The sequence below is a fragment of the Onychomys torridus genome, chromosome 17 (assembly GCF_903995425.1).
Source record: "Onychomys torridus chromosome 17, mOncTor1.1, whole genome shotgun sequence".
Taxonomy (NCBI): Eukaryota; Metazoa; Chordata; class Mammalia; order Rodentia; family Cricetidae; genus Onychomys; species Onychomys torridus.
This window is the reverse complement of record NC_050459.1, coordinates 20,235,954-20,259,926: the sequence shown is the minus strand read 5'-3', so window position 1 is coordinate 20,259,926 and position 23,973 is coordinate 20,235,954. Positions and strand designations below refer to the sequence as shown.

The 23,973-nt window shown below is 43.3% G+C and overlaps 1 protein-coding gene across 3 annotated transcripts in view; it reads right to left on the bottom strand.

Annotated features, from left to right (window-relative positions):
* Positions 1 to 23,973, bottom strand: part of Nsd3 (nuclear receptor binding SET domain protein 3) — a 109,664-nt gene that overhangs the window by 49,446 nt on the left and 36,245 nt on the right. For all 3 annotated transcript variants that reach the window (XM_036209382.1, XM_036209383.1, XM_036209384.1), the window contains exons 2-5: positions 20,902 to 21,623; positions 13,006 to 13,077; positions 11,461 to 11,623; positions 2,865 to 3,019 (exon numbers count right to left, since the gene is read on the bottom strand). In XM_036209382.1, the coding sequence (XP_036065275.1) occupies positions 2,865 to 3,019; positions 11,461 to 11,623; positions 13,006 to 13,077; positions 20,902 to 21,579 (1,068 nt within the window). In that variant the 5' untranslated portion in view covers positions 21,580 to 21,623. The remainder of the gene's footprint in view (positions 1 to 2,864; positions 3,020 to 11,460; positions 11,624 to 13,005; positions 13,078 to 20,901; positions 21,624 to 23,973) is intronic.

Here is a 23,973-nt window from a genome sequence, read left to right as displayed (position 1 = left end):
ATACTTTCAGATTCTCCAGACAAATAAATGGAATGTGCTGATCCCTTGCCATTAATAAACTATTATTACTGCTGGGCAGTGGTGGCGCACTTGGGAGGCAGAGGCAGGTGGATCTCTGTGAGTTCGAGGCCAGCCTGCTCTACAGAGTGAGTTCCAGGACAGCCAAGGCTACACAGAAAAAATCTGTCTGGAAAAACCAAACGAACAAACAAATAAATAAGTAAGCAATCAAGCTAGTATTACTGTCTTAAATGCCGTGAAGGTCTGTTCTTTGAGCTACATTTCATTTACTGATCACCCTGCTGAAGAACACCCCAAAGAGGAGCTGTCCCTCCACGTGATATTTGCTCAATAGTAATAATGGAAAAGAAGAAGGACTATGGAAATGACTTGTTTTCAGGGGCCAATAGACACTAACATTAAACACGCCACTGCCAAGCTGCTACTTCCTCCACAGGTAGGCAAGGAAGTCAGGTACTGTGGGGGTCTTGGCAAAACTTGCTGCCAGCCCACGTTTAGAGATGGGGCCAGTCTATGCCAATAAGCATACATGGATAGGCTGAGAGAAAGGAGAAAACCCAAGGAAGCAACAAAACCAAGAAACGTGTGAGTTGGGGGATCGGGTGTTGATAACCAAACTCTGAATCCCTTTCCACGGCGGTTGAGCAGCGGTTGAGCAGAAGAGTCGGGTGGGCAGGAGGTAAGAAAGCTTTGGACAAGTCTGTGAGGTGACCAGGGAAGTTCATTAGAAGTGATGAGCAAAGAGACACTGAGAGCTGTTGAGACAGGGCCCTGGGGTGGCTCAGCAGGTAGAGGCGCTTGTCCCCAACCTCACTAACATCCCTGGGACCCCCATGGCAGGAGGAGGGAGACCATTTCCCAAGTTCCCTCTGACCTCCACATACACGTCGTGTGAACTATACATATGTACACAAAAGAAATCGAACAATAGGGCCGGGCACGGTGGCACACACCTTTAATCCCAGGGCTCAGGAAGCACAGAAAATCAGATCTGTGGGAGTCGAAGGCCAGCCTGGTCTACGAAGCGAATTCTAGGCCAGGCAGAGTTAATTCGTGAGACTCTATCTCAAACAACAACAACAAATTCAGTAATAAAAAAAAAATTTTTTTAGGAGTCAGATATGAGATGCTATAGTATATGCTAAATGTCGGTGACTAAATCTTTAAAATATAAGGCTGATTAAAATCAATTAAAATCCTCTTCATGTATTGAAATTTGCTTAGGCCCAGTACTTGGGAGGCAGAGGCAGAGGCAGATTTCCGTGAGTTTGAGGCCAGCCTGGCAGTCTCAGGACATAGTGAGTTTTGGGACAGCCAAGGATACAAAGGGAGACCCTCTCTGGAAAAGTCCCTCCCTCCCTCCCTCAAAAGACCAGAAGACCAGAGTTTGATTCCCAGTACCCACAGCAGGCAGGCAGGCAGCTCACAAATGCCTGCCAGTCCAGCGCCAAAGGATCCGAGGTTTCTGGACTCTGTTTTTTGTTTTAGTATAAAGAAGGAGAAGGAAGAAGCTTGTGATAAAAGTTGGTGTTTTTGTTGGTGGTGGTTAAAACTCTGGATTTGAACTCAGCATCTTTCCTGTTCTTGCCTCCTATATGCTGGGATTAAAGGCACGTGACATCATTCCTAGCCAAAATGTAGCTTTTAAAAGTATACAAATTAGAAATTTCCAAGTTATAAGAGGACTACTTTAATTTAATGATATACTTGAAAAAAAAATCTTTATAAAACCCAGCAGTAGATACAATGAATATATGCAATCAACAAGACAACTGAGAATCCATTTCCAAAGTCTAATATTCACGACCACTTCAAATGCACTGAAGTTCCCTAACTCTTGTCCTAGTCCCTGGTTCTCTAATTCCTGTGGCCTAAGACAGACCAGTAACTGAAGCCTTCTGTGCCTCAGTTTCCTGATCTGAAGAAAAAAAAACTGAGACCTTACTGGGAGTTTTATGAAGATTAAATAAGTACATCAACACTTTCAACATGACTTACTTCACAGAACGTACTAGATAAACTTTTCATCTGGTTTGGTTTTGGTTTTTGAGATAGTTTCATTGTGTAGACTCAGCTGACTTTAATCTGGACACTCCTACGTTAGCCTCTCAAATGCTGCCATTACAGAGCCACACGCTCCTGCCTCTAATCAAGTACCTTTAAATCTTTGATAAAATAACTTGGTTAACAGAATAAGAAAGAATTAAGGGAAGGCGGTAATACAGAAAAATTACTTAAAAGTCTTAGCAAAATAAACATCACTAATGCCTACTGGATTTGTGCAGGTCACTTCATAACAGATTATAAAGTTGGTCTTGTTTTCTGAGACAGGATCCTATGTATCTCAGGCTAGCCCTAAACTCCATGTAGCAAAACTTGAAGTTCTGATCCTCCTGCCTCTACTGGATATGCAGCCACGCCCAGTTTCTGTGGTACCAGTGACCTAACCCAGGGCTTTATACATGCTGGCAGAACTCTATCAATGAGCTACAGCCTCGGTTCTGACAGTTTTTAATAGTACTATAATGTTACGTGACACATACAACTATTTGTTTATTATGTTTTTTTGAGACACGGCCTCACCATGAGGCTTTGAATGGCTTGGAACTTGCTCTATAGACCAGGCTGGCCTCAAACTTTGCAGGGCTACTTCTGCCTCACGAATGAGTGCTTGGATTATGGGCACATACCACTCTAACCAGCTGTAAATATGTTAATATGTTAATGCACAGTAGAGGTAGAGCTGAGCAGCAGACTGCCTGTCTGTCTGTCATGGGAAAGACCCTGGCTTCCATCTCCAATGCAACAAACAAAACAAAGCCCACCTATGGGCAGTCAGTTACCTTTTGTTTTTCAGAGTGATTGCTGGCTTGTTTGGTTGCCTCGGCTAGTAACTCTTCATACTGTTCGTGACCTTTATACTCCCGTACCCGTTTCTCATGAACCCATGCCCTCTCTGGCTGGTTGCTAAAAAATTGGACATGATATTCCCGGGCACCTGTAAATAAAAATTCATATTAATTATGTTAGGACATAAAAATCCACATATAATTTGCCAAAGGGACCTTGAAACACAGTTTTGTCAGTACTTTTTCCATTAAAACTTGGACATTTAAAATTGCCCAAAGATATACTACAACACTCAGTAACCTCAAAACTTTAATGGCTACTATAAAATCATTCCACATGATTAAAATCAGGGCAGCAAGTTTTAAGAGAAAGAAATGTGAAATTCCGCTAATCACACCCTTTATTACTTTGATTACATAATTTATTTTTACTTGTCTCTAATATTTTTACAAGCTGGAATATAAATACACAATGTTTCCTTCCAAAACTTTGCATGTTTCCTTGGACTTGTACAAGCCAAGCACTGATGAGATCATTTTTCCAGCTCTACAGACATAGGATGTTTAAGACTGTGCCCTCTATAGTCATGTTACATTGCTGATTTCTCTTATATTTCCGACACAAAAACAACAGCAGGTAACACTGCTGGCGTCACCACCATACACTGCACACAGCCCCACCCGGCCACTGGGGGCTTCACCACCATACACTGGCCCTTTTCTAAAAGGATAGGTTTATGTGATAGCCTTAATAAATCAGCAAAAATGATTAGTTTTCCTACATTTCAGCCTTGAATCTATGCCTCTTTAAAACTCTGTGCAAGAAGGAAACGAGAGAAATGACTGAGACACTTCTTCACCCTGGACAGTGAAGGCTGCGGCCTTGAAGGGAACATTAACTACGGTCATTTGGTGGCAAGATGGAGCATAGTTAGACTAGAAACTGTTATTCAGACATGAGCAGGTGGCAGGTGTCTCTCAAGAATGAACTTCTGCTTCAAGGAAACAGCATTATTTGTTATCAGTAATACAGTTTGACCTTTTAGATTATTATTAGGATTCTGGGAGACCTGCCTCTTTGAGTCTGCTGACTTCCCCAAATCAAAGAACTCCTGAGAAAGTAAGTGGTGATTTAGAAGAATATCTAGCTAGGCAACAGGTGGATCTCTTTTACTTTAAGGCCAGCATGGTCTACAGAGTGAGTTCCAGGACAGCCAAGGCGACAGAGAGAGACTCTGTCTCAAAAAGAAAGGAGGAGGAGGAGAAAGAGGAAGAAAGGAGAAAGGAAGGAAGAAGGAAGAGAAGAAAAGCTACAAACTAATGTGTCAACTTATGAAAGATCTACATGACTCACTAACACAAGAAATTTTTATATTTAATTATTTATTCATTCATCTATTTATTTGTTTGTTTGTTTGTTTTTGGAGACAGGGTTTCTCTGTGTAGCTCTGGCTGTCCTGGAACTCACTCTGTAGACCAGGCTGGCCTCAAACTCACAGATCCACCTGAGTATTGGGATTCAAGGTATGTGCCACCACCACCTGGCAAAGAATCATTTAAAAAAAACAAAATACGGGCTGGAGAGATTGCTCAATGGTTGAGAGCACTGACTGCTCTTCCAGAGGTCCTGAGTTCGGTTCCCAGCACCTACATGGTGGCCCACAGCCACTTATGATAAGATCTGGTGCCCTCCTCTGGCCTGCAGGGACACATGCTGTATACATAATAAATAAATAAGTTAAAAAAAAAAAAACAAACCCAAATAAACATTAAAAAAAAAAAAAAAAAAAAAGATGCCGGGCGGTGGTGGCACACGCCTTTAGTCCCAGCATTTGGGAGGCAGAGACAGGTGGATCTCTGTGAGTTCGAGGCCAGCCTAGTCTACAGAGTGAGTTCCAGCACAGGCTCCAAAGCTACACAGAGAAACCCTATCTCAAAAAATCAAAAACAAAAAACAAAAACAAACAAACAAAAGAAAAGACTAGGGCTGCAGCTCAATGTCAAAGCATGTATAGGGGACCTTGGGATCAATCCCCAGCTTTTCTCACCCACAAATCTAAAAGGCACATAACTACCCATAACTCCAGCTCCAAGGGGAATCTATACCTCTAACAGTGGTGACCACCTGTACTTAGGTGCGCATACCCACGCCCCAAATTTTGAAATAATTTTTAAAAAATCTATTTTAAAGTAGAGGCTGGAAAGATGGCAAAGCAGTTAAGAGTATGTTGCTCTTACAGAGGACTAGTGCTCCGTTTTCAGCACCACGTGGCAGCTCACAACCATTTGTATGTAACTCCATAGATGCAATACTCTTTCTCTGGCACCCTCAAACACCAGGCACACATATGGTGCATATACATACATGCAGGCAAAAACACTCATACACATAAATATTTTTAAGTAAAATGATGTAAAGCTAAAACTATATACTTTTATAACTTTAAAAATATTGCTAAGCCAGGTACAAACTTTTTGTGCACACCTTTGATTCCAGCACTCATGAGGCTCAGGCAGGTGGATCTCTGTGAGTTTGAGGCCAGACTGGTCTACAGAGTGAGTTCCAGGATAGCCAGCTTACTCAGAGAAACCCTGTCTGCAAAACAAACAAATCTAAAAACTGGTAATAAATAAATAGATAACAAAAATATTGCTGGTGTTAAAGTAAACATGGGAAGGCTTCTGGGAGGTGTGTGCCTTTAATCCCAGCAGTCAGGAAGCAGAGGTTAAGTCTCTGTGAGTTCCAGGCTAGCCTGGTCTACATAATGAATTCCAGGCCAGTGAAGGCTGCATGAGAGCCCGTCACAAGAAGGGAGGAAGGGAGAGGGGAGGGAGAGAGGATGCAGGATGGAAGGGAAGAGAAAGCATGCATGAAGAAGGAGGCTGAGAAATGAGAAGACAGCTCAGCAGCTAAGCGCACTTGCTGCATAAGCATGAGGAGCTGAGTCATATCCTCAGCCCCCTGGTAAAAATCCAGGCATGGCTCCTGTGCCTGTAGCTCAGGGCGGTAGGAAATGGAGACAGGATAGGTGGGGCTCTGTGGCCATCAGGTAAGCTCCAGCTTCAGGGAGAGATCCTGACTCAAAAGGAGTAAGGTGGAGAGTGATCGACAGCAGGACACCCCACGTCCTCCTCCAGCTTAGTGTGTGCACAGGTAAACACACCCACACGCACACGGAGGAAAAGTGCAGGTGTTCTATGAGGCAGCACTCTGGAAGCATGAGGACCTCAGGTTCCAGCTCAGTCTAGGCCACACAGTGAGGCACTTCAAAAACAAAATCAACCTCCTCCCCAGGAAAAACCCTTCTATCAAAGACCTTCACTTACATGTTTGTTAATTATAAATATGTGGAGAGAAAAAGAATTACCTCAAAAATTTCAAAATTTACTTTTATTTTACAAATACAGTGTGTGTGGGTGTTTGGCCTGCATGTATGTCTGTACACAAGTGCCTGGTGCTCAAAGAGGCCTGAAGAGGACATGAGAACCCCTGGAACTGGATTAAAGATGGGATGTGGGTGCTAGGAATTGAACCTGGGTCCTTCAGAAGAGCAGCCAGAGCCCTTAACTGCTGAACCTTCTCTCCAGACTCCCTCAAATTTTAATAGTATTTACATAGCTGTAAGAAGAGATTATGGATACCTGTTGGTTTCTGTCATCATACTCAGAGTTTTGCCCCAATTAACATACAGTATTTTAAAAATATTAAAAGCATTTAATTTCAACTTAAAATGAGAACTAAATGAAGATATAATTTAAAATAGAAATGTGGCCTAGAATTCTTTCAACACACCCTTGCAAGGAGTTATCATCTATTTATTTGTTTATTTATTAGTTTCACGAGACAGGGTTTCTCTGTGTAACAGCCCTGGCTGTCTTGAAACTTGTTTTGTAGACCAGGCTGGCCTCGAACTCACAGAGATCTACCTGTCTCTGCCTCAGGAGTGCTAGGATTAAAGGTGTGCGCCACCACTGTCCAGTGCAAGCAGTTATTATTATTAAGGTGCAAAAGCACGTTGTCCAGCGCTGACAATGTGGATGCTGACAACTGTAAACCAGCGGCCACCACATACAATCAAGAATGACTGTACAAAGTAGCTTAGACACAGAGTGCTCACAGGGACCAGGTACACAGCAAAATGAGATTGGTTTTCAGAGAAACTCTGGGAAGTCTACTTTATTTTAAACTGAATTACATGGCTGTAACAGGATACAGTGATAAAGCACTGAAACATGTTAGAACATGGATAAACTTCTAAACCATGCTAAGTGAAAGAAGCCACTAGACTGACAGAGGCAGAATATTCCTGCTGACAGTTTAGCCTCCAGGGGCAGGAGGGAATTCTCGTGATAGCCATTAGACGTAAGATTTCTCTTTTGGGGGGTGAGGTGATAAAATTCTTAAAATAGATTGTGGTGATAGTAGCACAACTCAGAATGGACTTTTAAAAATCACTAAATTCTAGGCTGGAGGGTGGTGGCGCATGCCTTTAATCCCAGCAATTGGGAAGCAGAGGCAGGCGGATCTCTGTGAGTTCAGCCTGGTCTACAGAGTGAGTTCCAGGACAGCCAGGGCTATACAGAGAAACCCTGTCTGCAAAACAAAATAAAACAAATCACTAAATTCTGACATTTAAATAAAAGGGTAAAACTGAGTCAGGCTTGGTGGTACACACCTTTAATCCCAGTACTTGGGAGACACAGGCAGGCAGTTCTAAGCCAGCCTGGTCTAAACAGGGAGTTTCAGGCCAGAGAGAACTACATAGTGAGATCCTGCCTCAAATAAATAAACAAAAATAAGTGAATAAATGGTTAAGTTTTCTACTACAGGAGTATTTCAATAAAGCGATTAGGTTTTAAAAGATTAAAGACAAAAGAACATTTATGGTTTTAATGAAAACATGAATGATTTTTAAATTCCAGATTCTCAAATCACTAAGAGTAATATAAATACACTTTCTAACACTAACGTAGAAAACTGCCTAGGAGCATCTGCCTAGCAGAAGAATTGAAGAATTAAATGTGAGCGCTCCTGAGGCTGCAGAGAGGGCTCCAGTGAGGAATGCAACTGCTTTCAAGAAGGCCCAAGTTCAGTCCCCAGACTCTTCAGGGCGCTCACAACTGCCTGCAGCTTTAGCCCCAGGGGAGATGAGCCTCCGAGCACAACGGCACACATGTGCACATACCCCCACCCCCACTCACACACACAAGAATTCAAAATTTCAAAAATAAATCTTAAAAAGAAAAATGTAGAAGCTCCTTATATGAGCTCAAAGGTTGCTTTCTTGAAAGGAGAGAACTGAAGAGCCATGACTCTCATGTCCCATTTTGAAAGCTCTCGGGGTCTAGCTGTGGACAGGGATTGTTTTATTTCAGAAGATTTAGTCTCGTGAGTAATTCTGTCCTGTTCTTCTCCATTCACAGAGTTATAAGGTACTTCACATACTCTGATCTAACAATCTTCCCAATAACCACCTCTGAGTTAAGACCCCCTAGATTCAGCTGCAGAGAGCTGTAGAGCAAGGGTATAATAAGATGTTTTTGAGATGACTTTTCTGAGACATAGGATACTCCTCATTGCATCTGCTGTTAGCGTCACAGAAGAAAATGCTCAGGCGGTAAGTATCAGATGTAGCTCAGTTGTAAAGTGTTTGCCTAGCATGCAAAGGCCCTGGGTCCCTCCCCAGTACCCATTAAAGCAGGTGTGGAGGCAAATGACTGTAATCCCAGCAGAAGGCAGAGGCAGGAGAATCGGAAGTTTTATGTCATCTCAGCTACAGAGCAAGTCTGAGGCCAGCCTAGGCCACATGAGACCAGGCCTCCAAAGGAAACAAAGAAATAAAAAACCTTAAGAAAATACATAGCAGAATCACCTAATACAGTACCTTGTACAAGACCAGGCAAACAGCAGTGTTCATTTTGTTCATTCCTACCCAATTCTATTCTCCTGGCCTTTGATGGGTACACACTGTCAAAATGAAGGATGGGAAGCCACACCACCTACTATACGTATGCAGGCTCTTGCTTAGTGTCACCAATAGGGTGAAACCCACGAATCTCATTTGCTAGATTTAAACAGATACGTTTTTCTTCAAGAAGGAAGTCTGATGTCAAAAGAATAAGATGCAAAACTGTCACAGATAACGAAGAAATCAACACACGACAAAAGTACCCTGAAATTAAGTTACAAGCCCAAATGTCTTTGAAGTCAGTCACTTCCAGGTGGGAGAATCTTAGGAAGCTACTACACATCATGTTTGGTCAAAGGCAAACATCATGTTTGGACAAAGCACACACAGAATGTCACTTTCCTTAACTGGAACATTCCTAAGCTAAGATGACCTATTGTAACTAGAGCCAAGCTATCCTTCCATGTTCTATCAGATCCACAAGGCTTCCCCGTGTATTTAGAGTCATGAATGAGACAGAAGAGGATGAAAGCACCGAGTGAAATTTAATATGATGAAAAGTGCTTGTTTGGGTGACAGTGATTCCCAGAGGAACCCACAGTGAGCTAATGACCAATCCAGTTAGGCATGGGGAGATAAGACTATAATCCCTCAACTCAGAACTATGAGGAGGAGGAGAAGGAGCTTGGAACATCCTGGCCTATACAGAATGACTATACAGAGCCCCTGTATTAAAACAAAACACAGCATAGTTCAAAACAGGCTTAGCTTATACATTAAATGCACATAAAATATCCAATCACTTACTAATAGGCTTTTATTTTTAAATGAAATATGAAAGCCAGTAAGATTAGTCTTCAAAACAAGGAGGCATGAAAGAAATTACAAACAAACCCAGAGACAGCACGGGGCCTCAGACCTGTAATCCTGGCTACTTAGAAGGCTGAGGAGAAAGGCCGGCAAGTTCACAAGCCTGCCTGGACTACAGTGAAGTGAGTTCCAGGCTGGCCTGGGCCATTTAGTGAGACCCGATTGTGGCTCACACTGCCAGGTTATCCACACAGCAGGGAAGTCAGGACAGCAGGCTCTGGAGAACTGTTCCATTACAACCAAACCGAGAACAGAAAACAGTGAACTAATTAATGCATGCGGTGCCTGGGTCACAGTCTCCAGTTCTGTTTTGGGTTTGTTTATTTACTTAATTTATTTTTGAGGCAGAGTCTTGCTATGTAGCTCTGTAGCCTAGAATTTACTAGAAAGATCTGCCTATATCTATTTCCATAGTACTGGGATTAAAAGGATGTACCACACCATGACCCACTTTGACTTTTTCTTTAAGAAACAAAACATCAAGCTGGGTGGTGGTGGCACACGCCTTTGATCCCAGCACTCGGGAGCCAGAGCCAGGCAGATCTCTGTGAGTTCGAGACCAGCCTGGTCTACAGAGTGAGTTCCAGGAAAGGTGCAAAGCTACACAGAGAAACCCTGTCTCGGAAAAAAAAAAAAAAGAAAGAAAGAAAAGAAAAGAAACAAAACATCCATTCATTTACTCATTCATTGGGGTAGTGGTTCCAGAGGTCAGAGGACATCTTTCCAAAGAGATGTCGTCTCCTTCCATTGTATGGGTTCTGAAGATCTAACGTTAGCAGGCTTGGTAAGTTACACTCTTGCCCACTGAGGCACCTCACTGGCTGGCTCTCAACGTTTTTGTTTCTCATATAATCATGGATACCAAGCCCAGGGGCCGACACTACACACAACTCTTCTCACATCAGCTAATGTATTAAGATAATCCCACAGATATTTTCAGGGCTTCACCTCTCTGTTGACCAAAAATCCTTTTTAATAAATTAATTAAAAGGTCTGTGGATGAGGAGGCTGGAGAGATGGCTCAGTGGTTAAGAGTACACACTGCTCTTCTAGAGGACCCAGGTTTGGTTCCCTGCACCCACACCAGGCAGCTCACAACCGCTGTAACTCTGGCTCTGAGGGTCTAATATCCTCTTCTGGCCTCCGAGGGGAACGTGGTGCACATATCCCAACACACACACATACAGTTGAAAATAAAAAGAAATCTAAAACAACAAAAAACAATGGGGGGGGTGTGTGTGTGTGATTAAAACTCTGTAGTAGAATGCTCACCTGTGTATGCAAAGCCCTCATTTCAATTCCTAGTCCTGGGGATCTGGTGCCTCCTCTGGCCTCTGTGGCACCAACACACACACACACACACACACAATTTTTTTTGAGTTATTATAAGGGCTTGGGTATGATGAAACACACCTTTCCTAGCACTTAGAAGGTAGAGGTAGGCATCTCTCTCTGAGTTCCAGGCCAGCCTGAACTACATAGCCAGTTCCAGACTAGCCAGGGCTACATAGTAAGAAAATAAAGACATTAGTTATATAAGTTCTCAATCAGTATAAAACAACCATAATTACTTCATTTATCATTAAAAAAATGAGAAACCCCTGAGGAGCAGAGGCAGGAGGATTGTTGGATGGTTGGAGACATAAGAGCCTGTATCAAAAACACATAACAATAATACACAAAAATTTGAAAAAGATTCATATTTTTATGTCAGATAATATACAATGCATATTCTTACATTCACATACAACGCTGAATGTTCACTTTTCTTTATTGCAAACTTGTTACTTAGTATCTATTACTTTTCTTACCTCTTGTGTTAATTTTGGTATGGACCTCAAGCTGGGGGTCACTTGAAACCATACAAGGCCACCAAGGATAGGTTCCCACCTTGGACCAAACAAGATCACCAACCTGGAACTTAACACCAGTGGACGCTTCTGTTGTTGGAACAGAAGACAGTACTGGCTGAACCTGCAGGAAAAGGTCACAAATCTCCATCAGAAGAGAAAGAAGGGGGGGGGGAAGGGAGGGAAGGAAGATGGAGAGAGGGAAGGAGGGAGCATGGAGAGGGAGGGAGGAGGGGGGATGGACAGGGAGGGAGGGAGGGGAGAAGGGGAAGGGGGAAGGAAGGGGGAGGGGCAAACTATGAGTAAAGCACCCCCACAGCTAACGGCTGGGGAGATGGCTCTGTGGGTACAGTGCTTGTCCCTCCAGCATGACTCCAGCATGCGGAGCTGAGTCAGAATCCCCAGGACCCATATGAAGGGGGTGTGCTAGCATGCATGCAGAGTCCCAGTGTTCCCAAGGAGATGAACGGTGGAGAAAGAACACTCCACAAGTTCATGGGCCAGCTGCCTGGCAGACACAGGGACAAACAACAAAGAAACCCTATCTGCAACAGGGTGGAAGGACGCTGTCCTCTGACCTCCGAGCTGGAAACTGTGGCACACACACACCATACTCACACACACAAGGTGCCTCCAATGCAAAAATTATCTTCCATTACATTCTTCTCTGCTATCTGCTATCTATAACTAGCAAAAAAGAAAAAAGAAAAAAAAAGAAAGAAGAGGAAAAAAAGGAAGAAAGAAAATAAAAAAAGAAAAAGAAAAAGAAAAAAGAAAATGAAGAAAAAGTAATAAGCCCATCCCAAATACTGAAAACAAGACTACTGGTTTCTGTTGCCAAATTAATGATGAACCATTTTGAGAGTTCAATGAAAACAAAACCATCATGGTTTTTCTTTTTCTTTTTTTTTTTTTAAGATTTATTTATTTTATGCATGAGGGCTCTATCTGCATGGACAACTTTATGCCAGAAGAGGGTACCAGATCCCACTAGAGATGGTTGTGAGACACCATATGGGTGCTGGGAATTGAACTCGGGACCTCTAGAAGAGCAGCCAGTGCTCTTAACCATTGAGCCATCTCTCCAGCCTCCATCATGGTTTTTAGAAAGAAAATAATTCATAGAAATTTAGAAAATATCTATTCCAGTGTGATTTCTGACATAAAGATGGCCACGGAGCTGTAATGGCGTACTATAAAGAACCTTCACTGTGTTGTTACCTTGTTTGTTGCTGTTTTAAGATTTATTTATTTTACTTCATGTGTATGAATATTTTGCCTGCATATGAGCAACATATGCATATATGTAACATGTATGCTTAATGCCTCTGGAGGTCAGAAGAGAGTGTTAGGTCCTCTGGAACTGGAGCCACCATGTGGGTACTGGGAATTGAACCTGGGACCTTGGGAAGAGCAACCAGAGCTTCTAACTGCTAAGCCATCTCTCCAGCCCCGCCATCTTTTCCTGACATCGTACCTGGTCACTGTATTCAACAAGGCACTCACCGGGACGGCCTCTTTGAGCACTGGTTCTTCTCTTGGGTTTTCTGGTGCGGTGTCCACCCTCTCATTTGGTCTCTAGGCAGAAAAACGTAGGGACAGAATAAAGTGGCAGGAAACTAGCAACTGTGATGTGTGAACAGAATCAGAGAAAAGTGAACGGTACAAAGTGTGAGGGAAACACCACTGACGGTGAGGGTGAGGTTCTTTGTGCAGTACATGACGGACGCTGGTCTAACACTCTCTAAACCACAGTTAGAACTCACCTCTTACTTTACCACCTAACAGCACTGTTCTAGGCAAACTGGCTTTTTCCTCTTTAAAATTTGATCTCTTCTCCTACACGCTCACACCCCAGGTACTCTGCCTGATGGGGGAGGGGGTGTCAGAAGACAACCCGGGCGTCCATTCTCTCCTTCCACCTTTATGTGGGTGCCAGGGTCTGGACACAGGTCACCAGGCTTACTCAGAAAGCACCTTTGTCCAATGAGAGCTCACCAGCCCGACCGGTTTTCCTTTTTAAATTTAACAGACTAAAGGGAAAACAGGGCACTGAAACTGCTCATAAGGTATACCCTGGAATCTTTCTGGAAACTGTGTTGGTAATGTATATGGAGAGCCTTACATTTTCAGACTCCTGTCCAGTGTATTTTCTAGAATTGTTGCTGAAAAGGCACTGAGGAGAAAAACTGTTAAGTGTGAAGATCTGCAGAGCATCCTGCTTGTAAAGGCAACACTGTGGGACAAGGTAGATGGGGCTGGAGACAGTTCAGCAGCTAGCAGCACCTGCAGTTCCCAGCACCCACAGCTGGAGGCTCACAACTGCCTGGAATTCCAGCTCTGGGGGAGCCAAGGCCTCTGACCTCTGAAGGCACTCATTTGCATATGCCTGTATAGACACACATGCATAAGCATAATTCAACACGTGAATAAGTTGTTTTTAAAATGTACTTATATAAAAATAAAATTGGAAGCCGGGCAGTGGTGGTGCACACCTTTAATTCCAGCACTTGGGAGGCAGAGGCTGGTGGATTTCTGTGAGTTCGAGGCCAGCCTGGTCTACAGAGTGAGTTCTAGGACAGCCAGGGCTGTTACACAGACAAACCCTGTCTCAAAAAAACCAAACAAATAAAATAAAATAAAATTGGTTAAATTATGGTATAAAGGCAACATCTACATCATCTACCTACCAATATATACATATATACACATATCTATGCACAAACATGCATGTGATGTGAAAGTAGGAGATGGGTATTTGTTGGGAGAAAGGGGCTATCAAGACAGGGTGAGGTATCAGGGAGGGTGGTACTCATGCAAGTATGAACGAGGAATGACATGAAAATGTCATGATGCAACCTACTATTGTATACACCAACTAAAATATTAGTTTAAAATAAAGGAATCTAAAAGTTCAATGTATAAACTATTATATTACTTTTAAAATCATGAGTCCCAGAAATACATACTTTCCAAAGTGAACTTTGGAAAACTGGGGACATGGCTCTTTGGTTAAAAGCACTGGCTGCTCTTGCAGAGGACCTGGGCTTGCTTCCCAGAACCCACGTGGAGGCTCGTGGCATCCACAATTCCAGTTTCAGGGAATCCAGTGCCTTTTTCTGACCTCTAGAAGCACCAAAGCATACACATGGTACACAGACCTACATGCAGCCAAAGCACTGGTCAACATGAACAATCAACATTTTTTGAAATAGTGAACTTTTGGCTAGCAGGATGGTAACGGCACTTGCCACCACAACCTGGTAAGGTGAGTTCAATAGGTGGAACCCGTAAGGTGAGGACAGCCTTGATTCCTTCTGACTGTTCTCTGAGCTCCATCTGTACACCATGGCATACCCAAATACCCAACACCACAAACAGACAGGTACCTTCAAAAGGAAGTTGGGTCTGGTGCTGTGCACTTGTAACACCAGATACTCGGGAGCTGAGGCAGAAGGACAGCCGGAGCTGAGGACAGCAGAGTAGCAGAATTTTTGTCTTTAAAAAAGGGGCGGGGAGATAGTATAGAACTGACTACCCTAAGCTGTACTCTGTCTGACCCCCTACATATACACACATATTAATATTGATAAATAAAAAATTTTACAGGCAGGTTAGATGATGTAGTCCTATAGTGGAGTGCTTGCCAGAACATGTATGAGGCACTGGGTTCATTTCCTACAGGCTCAAGAAAACAAAGAATTTCTACAAGGCAATTTGGAACTAGCTACCAAAGTCTAAAATATATTTACTCTTCAATTCAGAAGTTACATTTCAGGAATGAATGCTACAGAAACACAAAAAAGAAGAAATTTAACCAGGGGGATGATAATTATAGTATTAATTCATGGCAGTAATCCATACATCTATCAACATCTTCAAACTTTTTACTAAAAAAAAAAAAAATAATCAATATGTACCTTAAAAAGATCTGACGCAACATAAGACAAATGTATGAACAGTAATTATCTGTTTTGACAGTGAGATTAGGGAAATGCTAAAAGAAAATCTACTTTTGTATTGTTTACATTTTCTGTAAAAAGCAAATTTTCTCAGGAGACAGAGGTAGGCCACCCAGGGCTAATGAGACTATGTCTTAAAAATAAATAAATAAATAGATAGATAGATAGATAGATAGATAGATAGACAATATATAGATAGATAAATAAATAAATAAATAATTGTGAAGTCAAAGGTTTATTTTTATTTGTTCATCTGTTTTTGGTCTATGTAGTCCTGGCTGTCCTGGAACTCACTAATGTATACCAGGCTAGCCTCAAACTCACAGAGAACCAACTGCCAGGTCCCAAGTGCTAGATAGAATTAAAAGTGTGCACTACCATGGGTGGTAAAAGATTTTTCTTTTTCTTTCCTTTTTTAAAAATTTCTTTTCAGAGGATACAATTCAGATGGCTTAAATAAGGTCATATGCTTATAAACAGATGTGGCTCTGACCTCAAGGCTTCTCTGAGAAAGAAGGTTATAATCTGAGACTCAAAGGAATAGGAGATGGCTTAGGAGGAAGTGGAGAAAGAAACACCAGGAAGCAGCAAGTGGGTGCAGTGGTTAGAACAGGAGCAGTTCCCAAAGGCTCATAATGAACACTTGATTTCCAGTTGGCGAACCTCTTGAGAAGGATTAGGGGGAGTAGACTTGTTGGAGGAAGCATGTCACTAGGGGTGAGCTTTGAGGTTCCCAAAGCCCACACTGAGCCCAGTGTCTCTCTCTCTGCCTGCTGATCAGGATGCAAAGCTCTCAGCTACTTCCCCAGCACCATCCTGTCTGCTCCCCACCACGATAATCATAGACTAACCCTCTAAAACCATAAGCAAGCCCCAAATTAAATGCTTTCTTTATGAGTTGCCTTGGTCCTGGTGTCTCTTCACAGCAAAGGACAGTAACTAAGACAGCATGTATAAGGTACCCAAGGTTAAAAGGCAGATTTTCTTTTTGGTGGTGATAGGGCAGGGGGAGTGGTTTTGAAACAGGGTTTTTCTCTGTGTTAACAGCCCTGGCTGTCCTAGAACTTGCTTTGTAGACCAAGCTGACCTCAAACTCATAGAGATGTGCCTGCCTCTGCCCCCTGAGCACTGGGGTTAAAGGTGGGTGCCACTGCTCTGGCTCTGAAAGGCACATGTTTCAATATGCCTTATTGGGGCTGGAGAGATGGCTCTGTGGAAAGAGCACTGGATGCTCTTCCAGGACTTGATGTGTAGCACCCACATGACAGCTCTTAAATATCTATAACTCCAATTCCAGGGGACCCGACACCCTTTTCTGATCTTTGCAGGCACCAGACACATACACAGTGCAGACATACATGTAGGTGAAACACCTATGCACATTAGCGTAATTAATTAGTTAATTTCTTTTAAAAAAAGTCACACCTACTGACCCACTGACCAAGAAAGAGAGAAGCTAAAAGATGAGAATGGAAGAGTAGGCTAGATTGCAAGAGTCTTGTGAACCACAACAAAGTGTTTACATTTCATCTTAAGTGCAAGGAAAAGCCACTGAAGAGGCTTAGGAAGACATGTACTAAGTCATTTTGTTAAAAAGATGCCATTGGCTGCCATGCAGACAGCGTTTTGGAAGGAAGCAGGAGGGGAGCAGAATGCTTGACTAGAAAGAACGGTGCGGTCATCCAGGACAAGGCGGTGGTGACCGCTGACAGGCACAAGCTCTGTTAGACGCTTCTGTGGTGCTGCAGAGCAAGAAGTAAAAAGAGGACAGGGCGCACACCTTTAATCCCAGCACTCAGGAGGCAGACGTGGTGGATCTCTGTGAGCTCGAGGCCAGCCTGGGCTACAAAGTAAATTGTAGGACAGCCAGGGCTGTTTCACAGAGAAACCCTGTCTCGAAAAAACCAAAAGAGAACCCCAGAATTCCTCCCTGATCTAATTAACGACTGCACTTCTCGTTGAGTCCTCGGATAGCAAGCAGAGTCTCGGGGAGCCAGGTCCGTACCAGTGCTTCTCCAAACAGCTAAGACACGGGTTTGACACACACAAAGTAAATAGGTAAAACATGTAAATTCTGGTAGAATTTAAGCTCTACTAACATTAGCTAAATACATTTCAAAGATATAAGCAAAACCATATTCCCCCAAAGAACAAAGAAGCTAATGTTCACAGTAATGATGAGAAAAAAGGAGGCTGGCTAGATGGCTGAGTGGACAAGATAACTTGCTATGCAAATGTAAAGAACCTTAGTTCAGATCCCAGCATTTATACCTGGAACCTCAACACTGTGAGGAGTGGAGACAGGGGAATGGCTGGGGCTTGCTGTCAGCACAGCTCCAGGCACAAGGACACCCTACCCCAAGGGCGAGGTAGAATATGATAGAGAGGGAGACCCCGCATTCTCCTTGAGCATCCAACTGCCCCTACATGCACATGCATTTGCACATACACATGTGCATATACTACACACACACACACACACACACACACACACACCCCTCTCACACACACACATACACACACATTCACGAACAAAGGAAAAAATTTACAGGAGATAAAGTGCCTTTTTCTTTTACTATCTGAGTAACCAAGTTTATTGTTTTTTAAGTGTGTACAAGAAGAACATCTTGCATGTGAACATTTTTCAAGAGCAAAAAGGCATGTACTAATGGAACACACCCCACTCTTCTTCCATCACCACGGGGATTCCCCAGCCTGTCTGGAACTTTGTAAATATTCCTGCCTGAAGGTAAGTGCCGTTACCTTAGACCAGCTCTACCATGCAAGGCTCCTAGACTAATAGAGCAGAATGCAAGCTCAGGAACTAAACGGACTGTTTAACTTGGCTTCTTTATCTGGGACGGGTTTTCATATACTTTTTGTTTGTGTTGGGTTTTTGGTTGTTCTGTTAGTTTTTTGAGGCAGGGTCTCATGTAGCCCAGGTTAACCTCAAACTCACTATACAGCCAAGGATAACTCTGAATTTGTGATCCTCCTGCTTCTACTTCCTAAGTGCTGGGATTATGGGCATGCACCATTAGGATTTGTTTTTAACAAACCTTATCAAAAAGGGTAGCCTAATAAACACAGTTAGTATTACCCTACTTGCCAGATTCCCTTTTTTTTTTTTTGCTGCCTGTCCTGGATCTTGCTCAGTAGCCCAGGCTGGCCTTGAACTCACAGAGATCTGCCTGCCTCTTGTCTCTCGAGTGCTGGGACTAAAGGCCTGCGCCACCACTGCCCGGTGCCAGAGTCTTCATAGCCAAAGTAAGACAGGCCAGCACAGCAATTCTCAGGAACTAATAAGCTAAAACCCAAATGCAGGTCTTCTCAATCTTTGCGATTCTCCAAGCCATTGTGTAGGCATCCCCTTTACTATAGGTCTAGACAAGACATGTTACAATGTGGGTGGGAGTGTTGCTCAGTGACACGCACGTGCCTGCCCTGTGCAAAGCTAGGGCAGAAAGAGATGCTACAGTGAGCCTGTCGGGCCCCCATTCACCCCTCTACTCAACAGAAAACAAGATGAGACACATGGAAGGCAGTTCTGTGGAGGGTATTTGTTAAACGACATCAAGAACTCATGTGCGGCTGCAGAGACGGCTCAGTGGGAAGAGCCCTGGCTGCTCTTCCAGACGTCCTGAGTTCAATTCCCAGCAACCCACATATGGCTCACAGCCATCTGTAATGAGACCTAGTGGCCTCTTCTGGCCTGCAGGCACATATGTAGACAGAACACTGTATACATAATAAATAAATAAATCTTTAAAAATGTTAAGAACATTTGCTGTTCTTCCAGAGAACCCAAGTTCAACTCCCAACAACCAGAGCAAGTGGCTCCCAGCAGCCTGTAACCCTTAACTCCAGGAGCCCCCAGGCCCCTTCAGGCCTCAGCGGGTTCCTGTCTGCACTCGCATACACACATGAACAAATGATGACTGGGGAGACAGCTCAGAAGACAAAGGCACTCGCTGCCACGCCTGACAAGCCGAGTTCAACTCTTGGGACCGACATGGTGAAAGAGGAGAGCCCGCTCTCCCAAGTTACCCTCTGACCTCCACACATGTGCTGCGGCATGCATGTGGACATGTGCGTGCACACACAGACACAGCAATAAACACCTCACAAACAGCACTTCAGAGAGCACTGCAGTGTGTGCCAATTTACAAGCCAATGAGAGAGGAAGAAAGAGGGCAGTGGTTGAAGAGGGGGTGAAGCAGTCGGAAGCACCGCTGCTGCGCTTCCAGGGGCCTGGGCTCAGGTCCCGGCACCCACGTGGTGGCTCGCTACTATAACTTCAGTTCCAGGGGACCCAATGTCCTGTCTGTCTCCACGGGTACTGCATTCATGTGGTACACAGACATACATGCAGGCAGAACACCCAGACACTTCAAAGACATTGTTTTAAAGAAAGCATTTCACTCTAAAGCCTTCATTCTTACAGATGTAGACTATGACACCAGAATAGCTGAGTATCTCTGACTGCTCTGAATCACTCAATTCTATTTCTTTCATAGCATGTGACATCCTTTAAACCTTTGTGTGTGGGGTGTGCACATATATTTATGTATATGCACATAAATGAACTGGAAGAGAAGCACTGTGAGCAGGCGGCCTTTGCTTTGCACTCAGTCACACCTTCAATTCTTAGAACAGCGCCAGACACATGATATTCCATCTCAACATGTGTTAAACGAATAAGAAAATGACAGAAAAATATGAAACTATGTGAAATACCTACTTTACCCTGGGGGCGGCAGAGGGGGGTCAATCACATTTGAATCACATGAAAATAACAGGATCCAGCTGCCCAAGAAATGTTCAATTAACAAGAAGTAATCTTTCTTTGAACCAAAGAATAAACAACAAAAATCCACCAGTACACATGGGCTTTTATAAAAACTCCAACTAAAGTCCTGATCAGCGTGTTTGGATAATCTGACTATGTCGTCTTGGCTGGTCTGGAACTGGCTATGTAGACCAGGCTAGCCTCCAATTCACAGAGCTGCACCTGTTCTGCATCTGCCTCCACTTTCCAGCCCCAAGCCCAGGTGATGCCCTGATTGCAGAGAGTTCGCCTGCTTTGCTGAGTTAGCAGCAAATGTGGGCACAAGTGCTGACTATAAACTACCTGCAAACCTGGCCCCAGATAAATGAAATCCCAGCTCTCTTTGCCTTTTTTTCCATCTCCCAAAACCAAGAGTTCCATAGAAACAAGCAAAGATATTTGAGCCCCTCAAGATAAGAAAAGTAACAAGCCGGAGGCCGAGCAGACAGGTCTGAGTCAGAGGCTAGCCTGGTCTACAGAGAGGGTTCCAGGTCCGCCAGAAGCGCCTTGCTAAGGACTGCAGGAAAGAACTCACCAGAAATATACTTGAAGAGACAAACAAACACAAAGAGATATCCAATCCCCGGTAAACATGGAAGGTGCCTCACTCACACTCTGCGCCTCTGGCTCGAACTTGGGGGTCTTGTGTGGCCGGCGCTCTTGGGGTCCGGACGCCTCGTGCCTGCTGCTCTTTTTCCTCTTCTCCTTCCTGCTCCCGTGCTTTGATTTCGTGTGCTCACTCGCCTGGACTTCATTTAAAAGGTCCCCACAAAGGGAGGACTCGAACAACTCCCTGCCATTCTGGATAGTTTTGGTTATTTTTAGTTTAATCTCAGGTGAGCCCGTCTTCTTTGGAATTACAGTTTGTGGTACCGAAGGAGGAGGAGGTGGTGGCTGTGGAGGAGAAGGTTTTTCCAGAATTTCATGTGGTCTTGTGTTTGGAATTTCTGAATGGTAATAGTCAGTGGGGCTAAAGTTTCTAACTGCACCAAAACCGTTGGCTGACCCATTGGGATACTGGTTGTATGGCGGGTATTTGGTCTGAGTTTCATACAAGCTGATGGATGGTGGGTAGCCATTTGTGAGTGGAGGAAGGTCTTCTGTTGTGGGTGGATACTGGAAACCTTGTTGCAAAGTAGCTTCGAAGGGTGTCTGGCCACCATCTTCAGCAATGTCACTGTTGTTATCAAAGGCATCCTCCTGGCGGATGTTGGCCGAGTCAATGAGTTGAGGTGGTTGCTGAATTGTGTTTCCCATGATCCCTTGCATGAAAGAGAAAGAGAAATCCATTGTTCTGCTCCAGCATCCTTAACTTTCCCTTTCTCTCATCGAGCCTAAAATTAGAAGAGGAAGATTAAAAAGTATTAAAATTCTAATAGGCAAGAAGCCAACCAATTGATAAGGATTACACAAATGTTTTAACCCTAATTTTGACTTTCACATATGCAAACATTAAACCTACATAATTCTGACATAAGACAAATCAGATCTACTATGGAGCCCAGGCTGTCCTTAAACACTGGGAGTCTCTTCACTCATCCCTCCCAGTACTAGGATTACAGGACACACCCAGCAAAAATCCTGCTTACTTTCCACAACTTTAGCATGTATAAGTAATTTTCATACATATATACTTCATACCTTTTGTTGGTTTGTCTGAGACAGTGTTTCTCTGTGCAGCCCTGGCTGTCCTGGAACTTGCTCTGTAGACCAGGCTGGACTTGACCTCAGAGATCCGCCTGTCTCAGCCTCCCTAGTGCTGGGAATAATGGCATGTGCCACCACCGCCCGGCATTATACTTCATTCTTTAAGTGGTTATAGAGTAAACTGTAGCGTCAAGATTCAACTATGTATGCACTATAAATCAACTAGCTGCGTACAAGTTTTTAGTATATCCACACGTCTACAGAAAAGGTTTGGAGGCAGAGTCTCACGATGTGGCCTAAACTGTCCTCAAACTCACGGTCCTCCAACTTCTGCCCCTGAGTACTGGGATTATAGGCATGCGCTACCACAAACAGCTCTTGAATGCTTCCTTCTGCAGGGTACACTATCATATGCCTGTCATCCCAAGAGTGAGGAGGCAGATACAGAAGGATCTTGAGTGGAGACCAAACTGAGCTATATGTAAGGAGACCATGTCTCACAGAGGGGAAAAACAAAACAAAAAAACTTCAAATTATAAATCTGTGTATGTATCTACTCATACAGGACAGATTTAAAAACTTTTTATCTAACTGCAAAATTGTTCTATTGACCATACTATGTCAATTTATAATCATATTAATAGTGTGTAAAGATGTAATTCTTTTTTTTTTTTTTTTTGCCAGAGCTGAGGACCGAACCCAGGGCCTTGCACTTGTTAGGCAAGTGCTCTACCACTAAGCTAAATCCCCAACTTGTCTAATTCTTTATAATATACTCTTGGCCATTATCTATTTGTTTTTAAAAGTGAGGTATACAGGACATTCATTATAAAATGTACATGCTAGTGTCTTAATCTTGAAGAACCCAGTTTAATAAAGCCTCTCTGTGTGTTGGGAGGTGGGGAGCAGAGCCTAAGTATTTTTTTTTTAAAGATTTATTTATTTATCATGTATACAGAAGAGGGCACCAGATCTCATTACAGATAGTTGTGAGCCACCATGTGGTTGCTGGGAATTGAACTCAGGACCTCTGGAAGAGCAGTCGGTGCTCTTAACCTCTGAGCCGTCTCTCCAGCCTGAGCCTAAGTATTTTAAGATCACACCCAAACTGATTCTTGAGGCAGGTTCTTTGTTAGATCACCTCAGTTCATCACTATATTTATTATATAATTATGCAATATATCCACAAGGTATGTGAACATGCCCACTGGGTAATAATGTTATAACAAGCATCTGCAGCAAGACTACCTGTCTTGTCAGAAGGTTGGACAAGACCACATCCAAGATGAAGGATTAACCAACAGTCCATATACGACTTTGATATCTTCATCTACAGAGCAAACAGGTTTTTACTCTCTCATTAACTCTGATGAGCTGATTTTAGCCGTCTGGAATATTGTGAAGGCTTCTGAGGCATATAGGCCAGTTCAATTCTATGGCTAATTAACACGTCTATCTACCGTCTTAGTTTGAGTAGTGTCTAGTACTTACCAAACTCAAAACGGCACAGAAGAGAGGGAAACAAAATTAACAATAAACCTCTGGGGCCACATCCGTCACTCACACAGCTGCTGTTTGCTCTACTCTAAGTCAACAAATAACTTGAGACTTTTTAAAAATTGCAAACAAATTAATAAAAAGGCAAATGTTGGCCAGGTATGGTGGCACCCACCTTTAATCCCAGCATTTAGGGAAGGAGAGGCAGGCAGATCTCTGTGAGTTCTAGGACAGCCAGGGCTATTTACGGAGACCATCTAAAAATAAAAATAAAAAAAAAAGAACAAAAAAACAAAGAAATGCGTAGGACTACTAAACCCAACTCCTAGAACTGCTCTCCACTGAGGCAACAGATGGCAGAGAGCAAGCAGCAGTCTCACTTTCTTTGCATCTCCTGTGGGCCAGGTATTTTATACAGTACTTCACTTACCCTTCAACAGCCTGCTGGGTAGCTAGGTATCGTGAAAAGAATGTGAGGGGTTAGTGGCCTGCCTAACCACAAAGCAAAGGGTAGCACTGAACTGAACACAGGCTCATGCG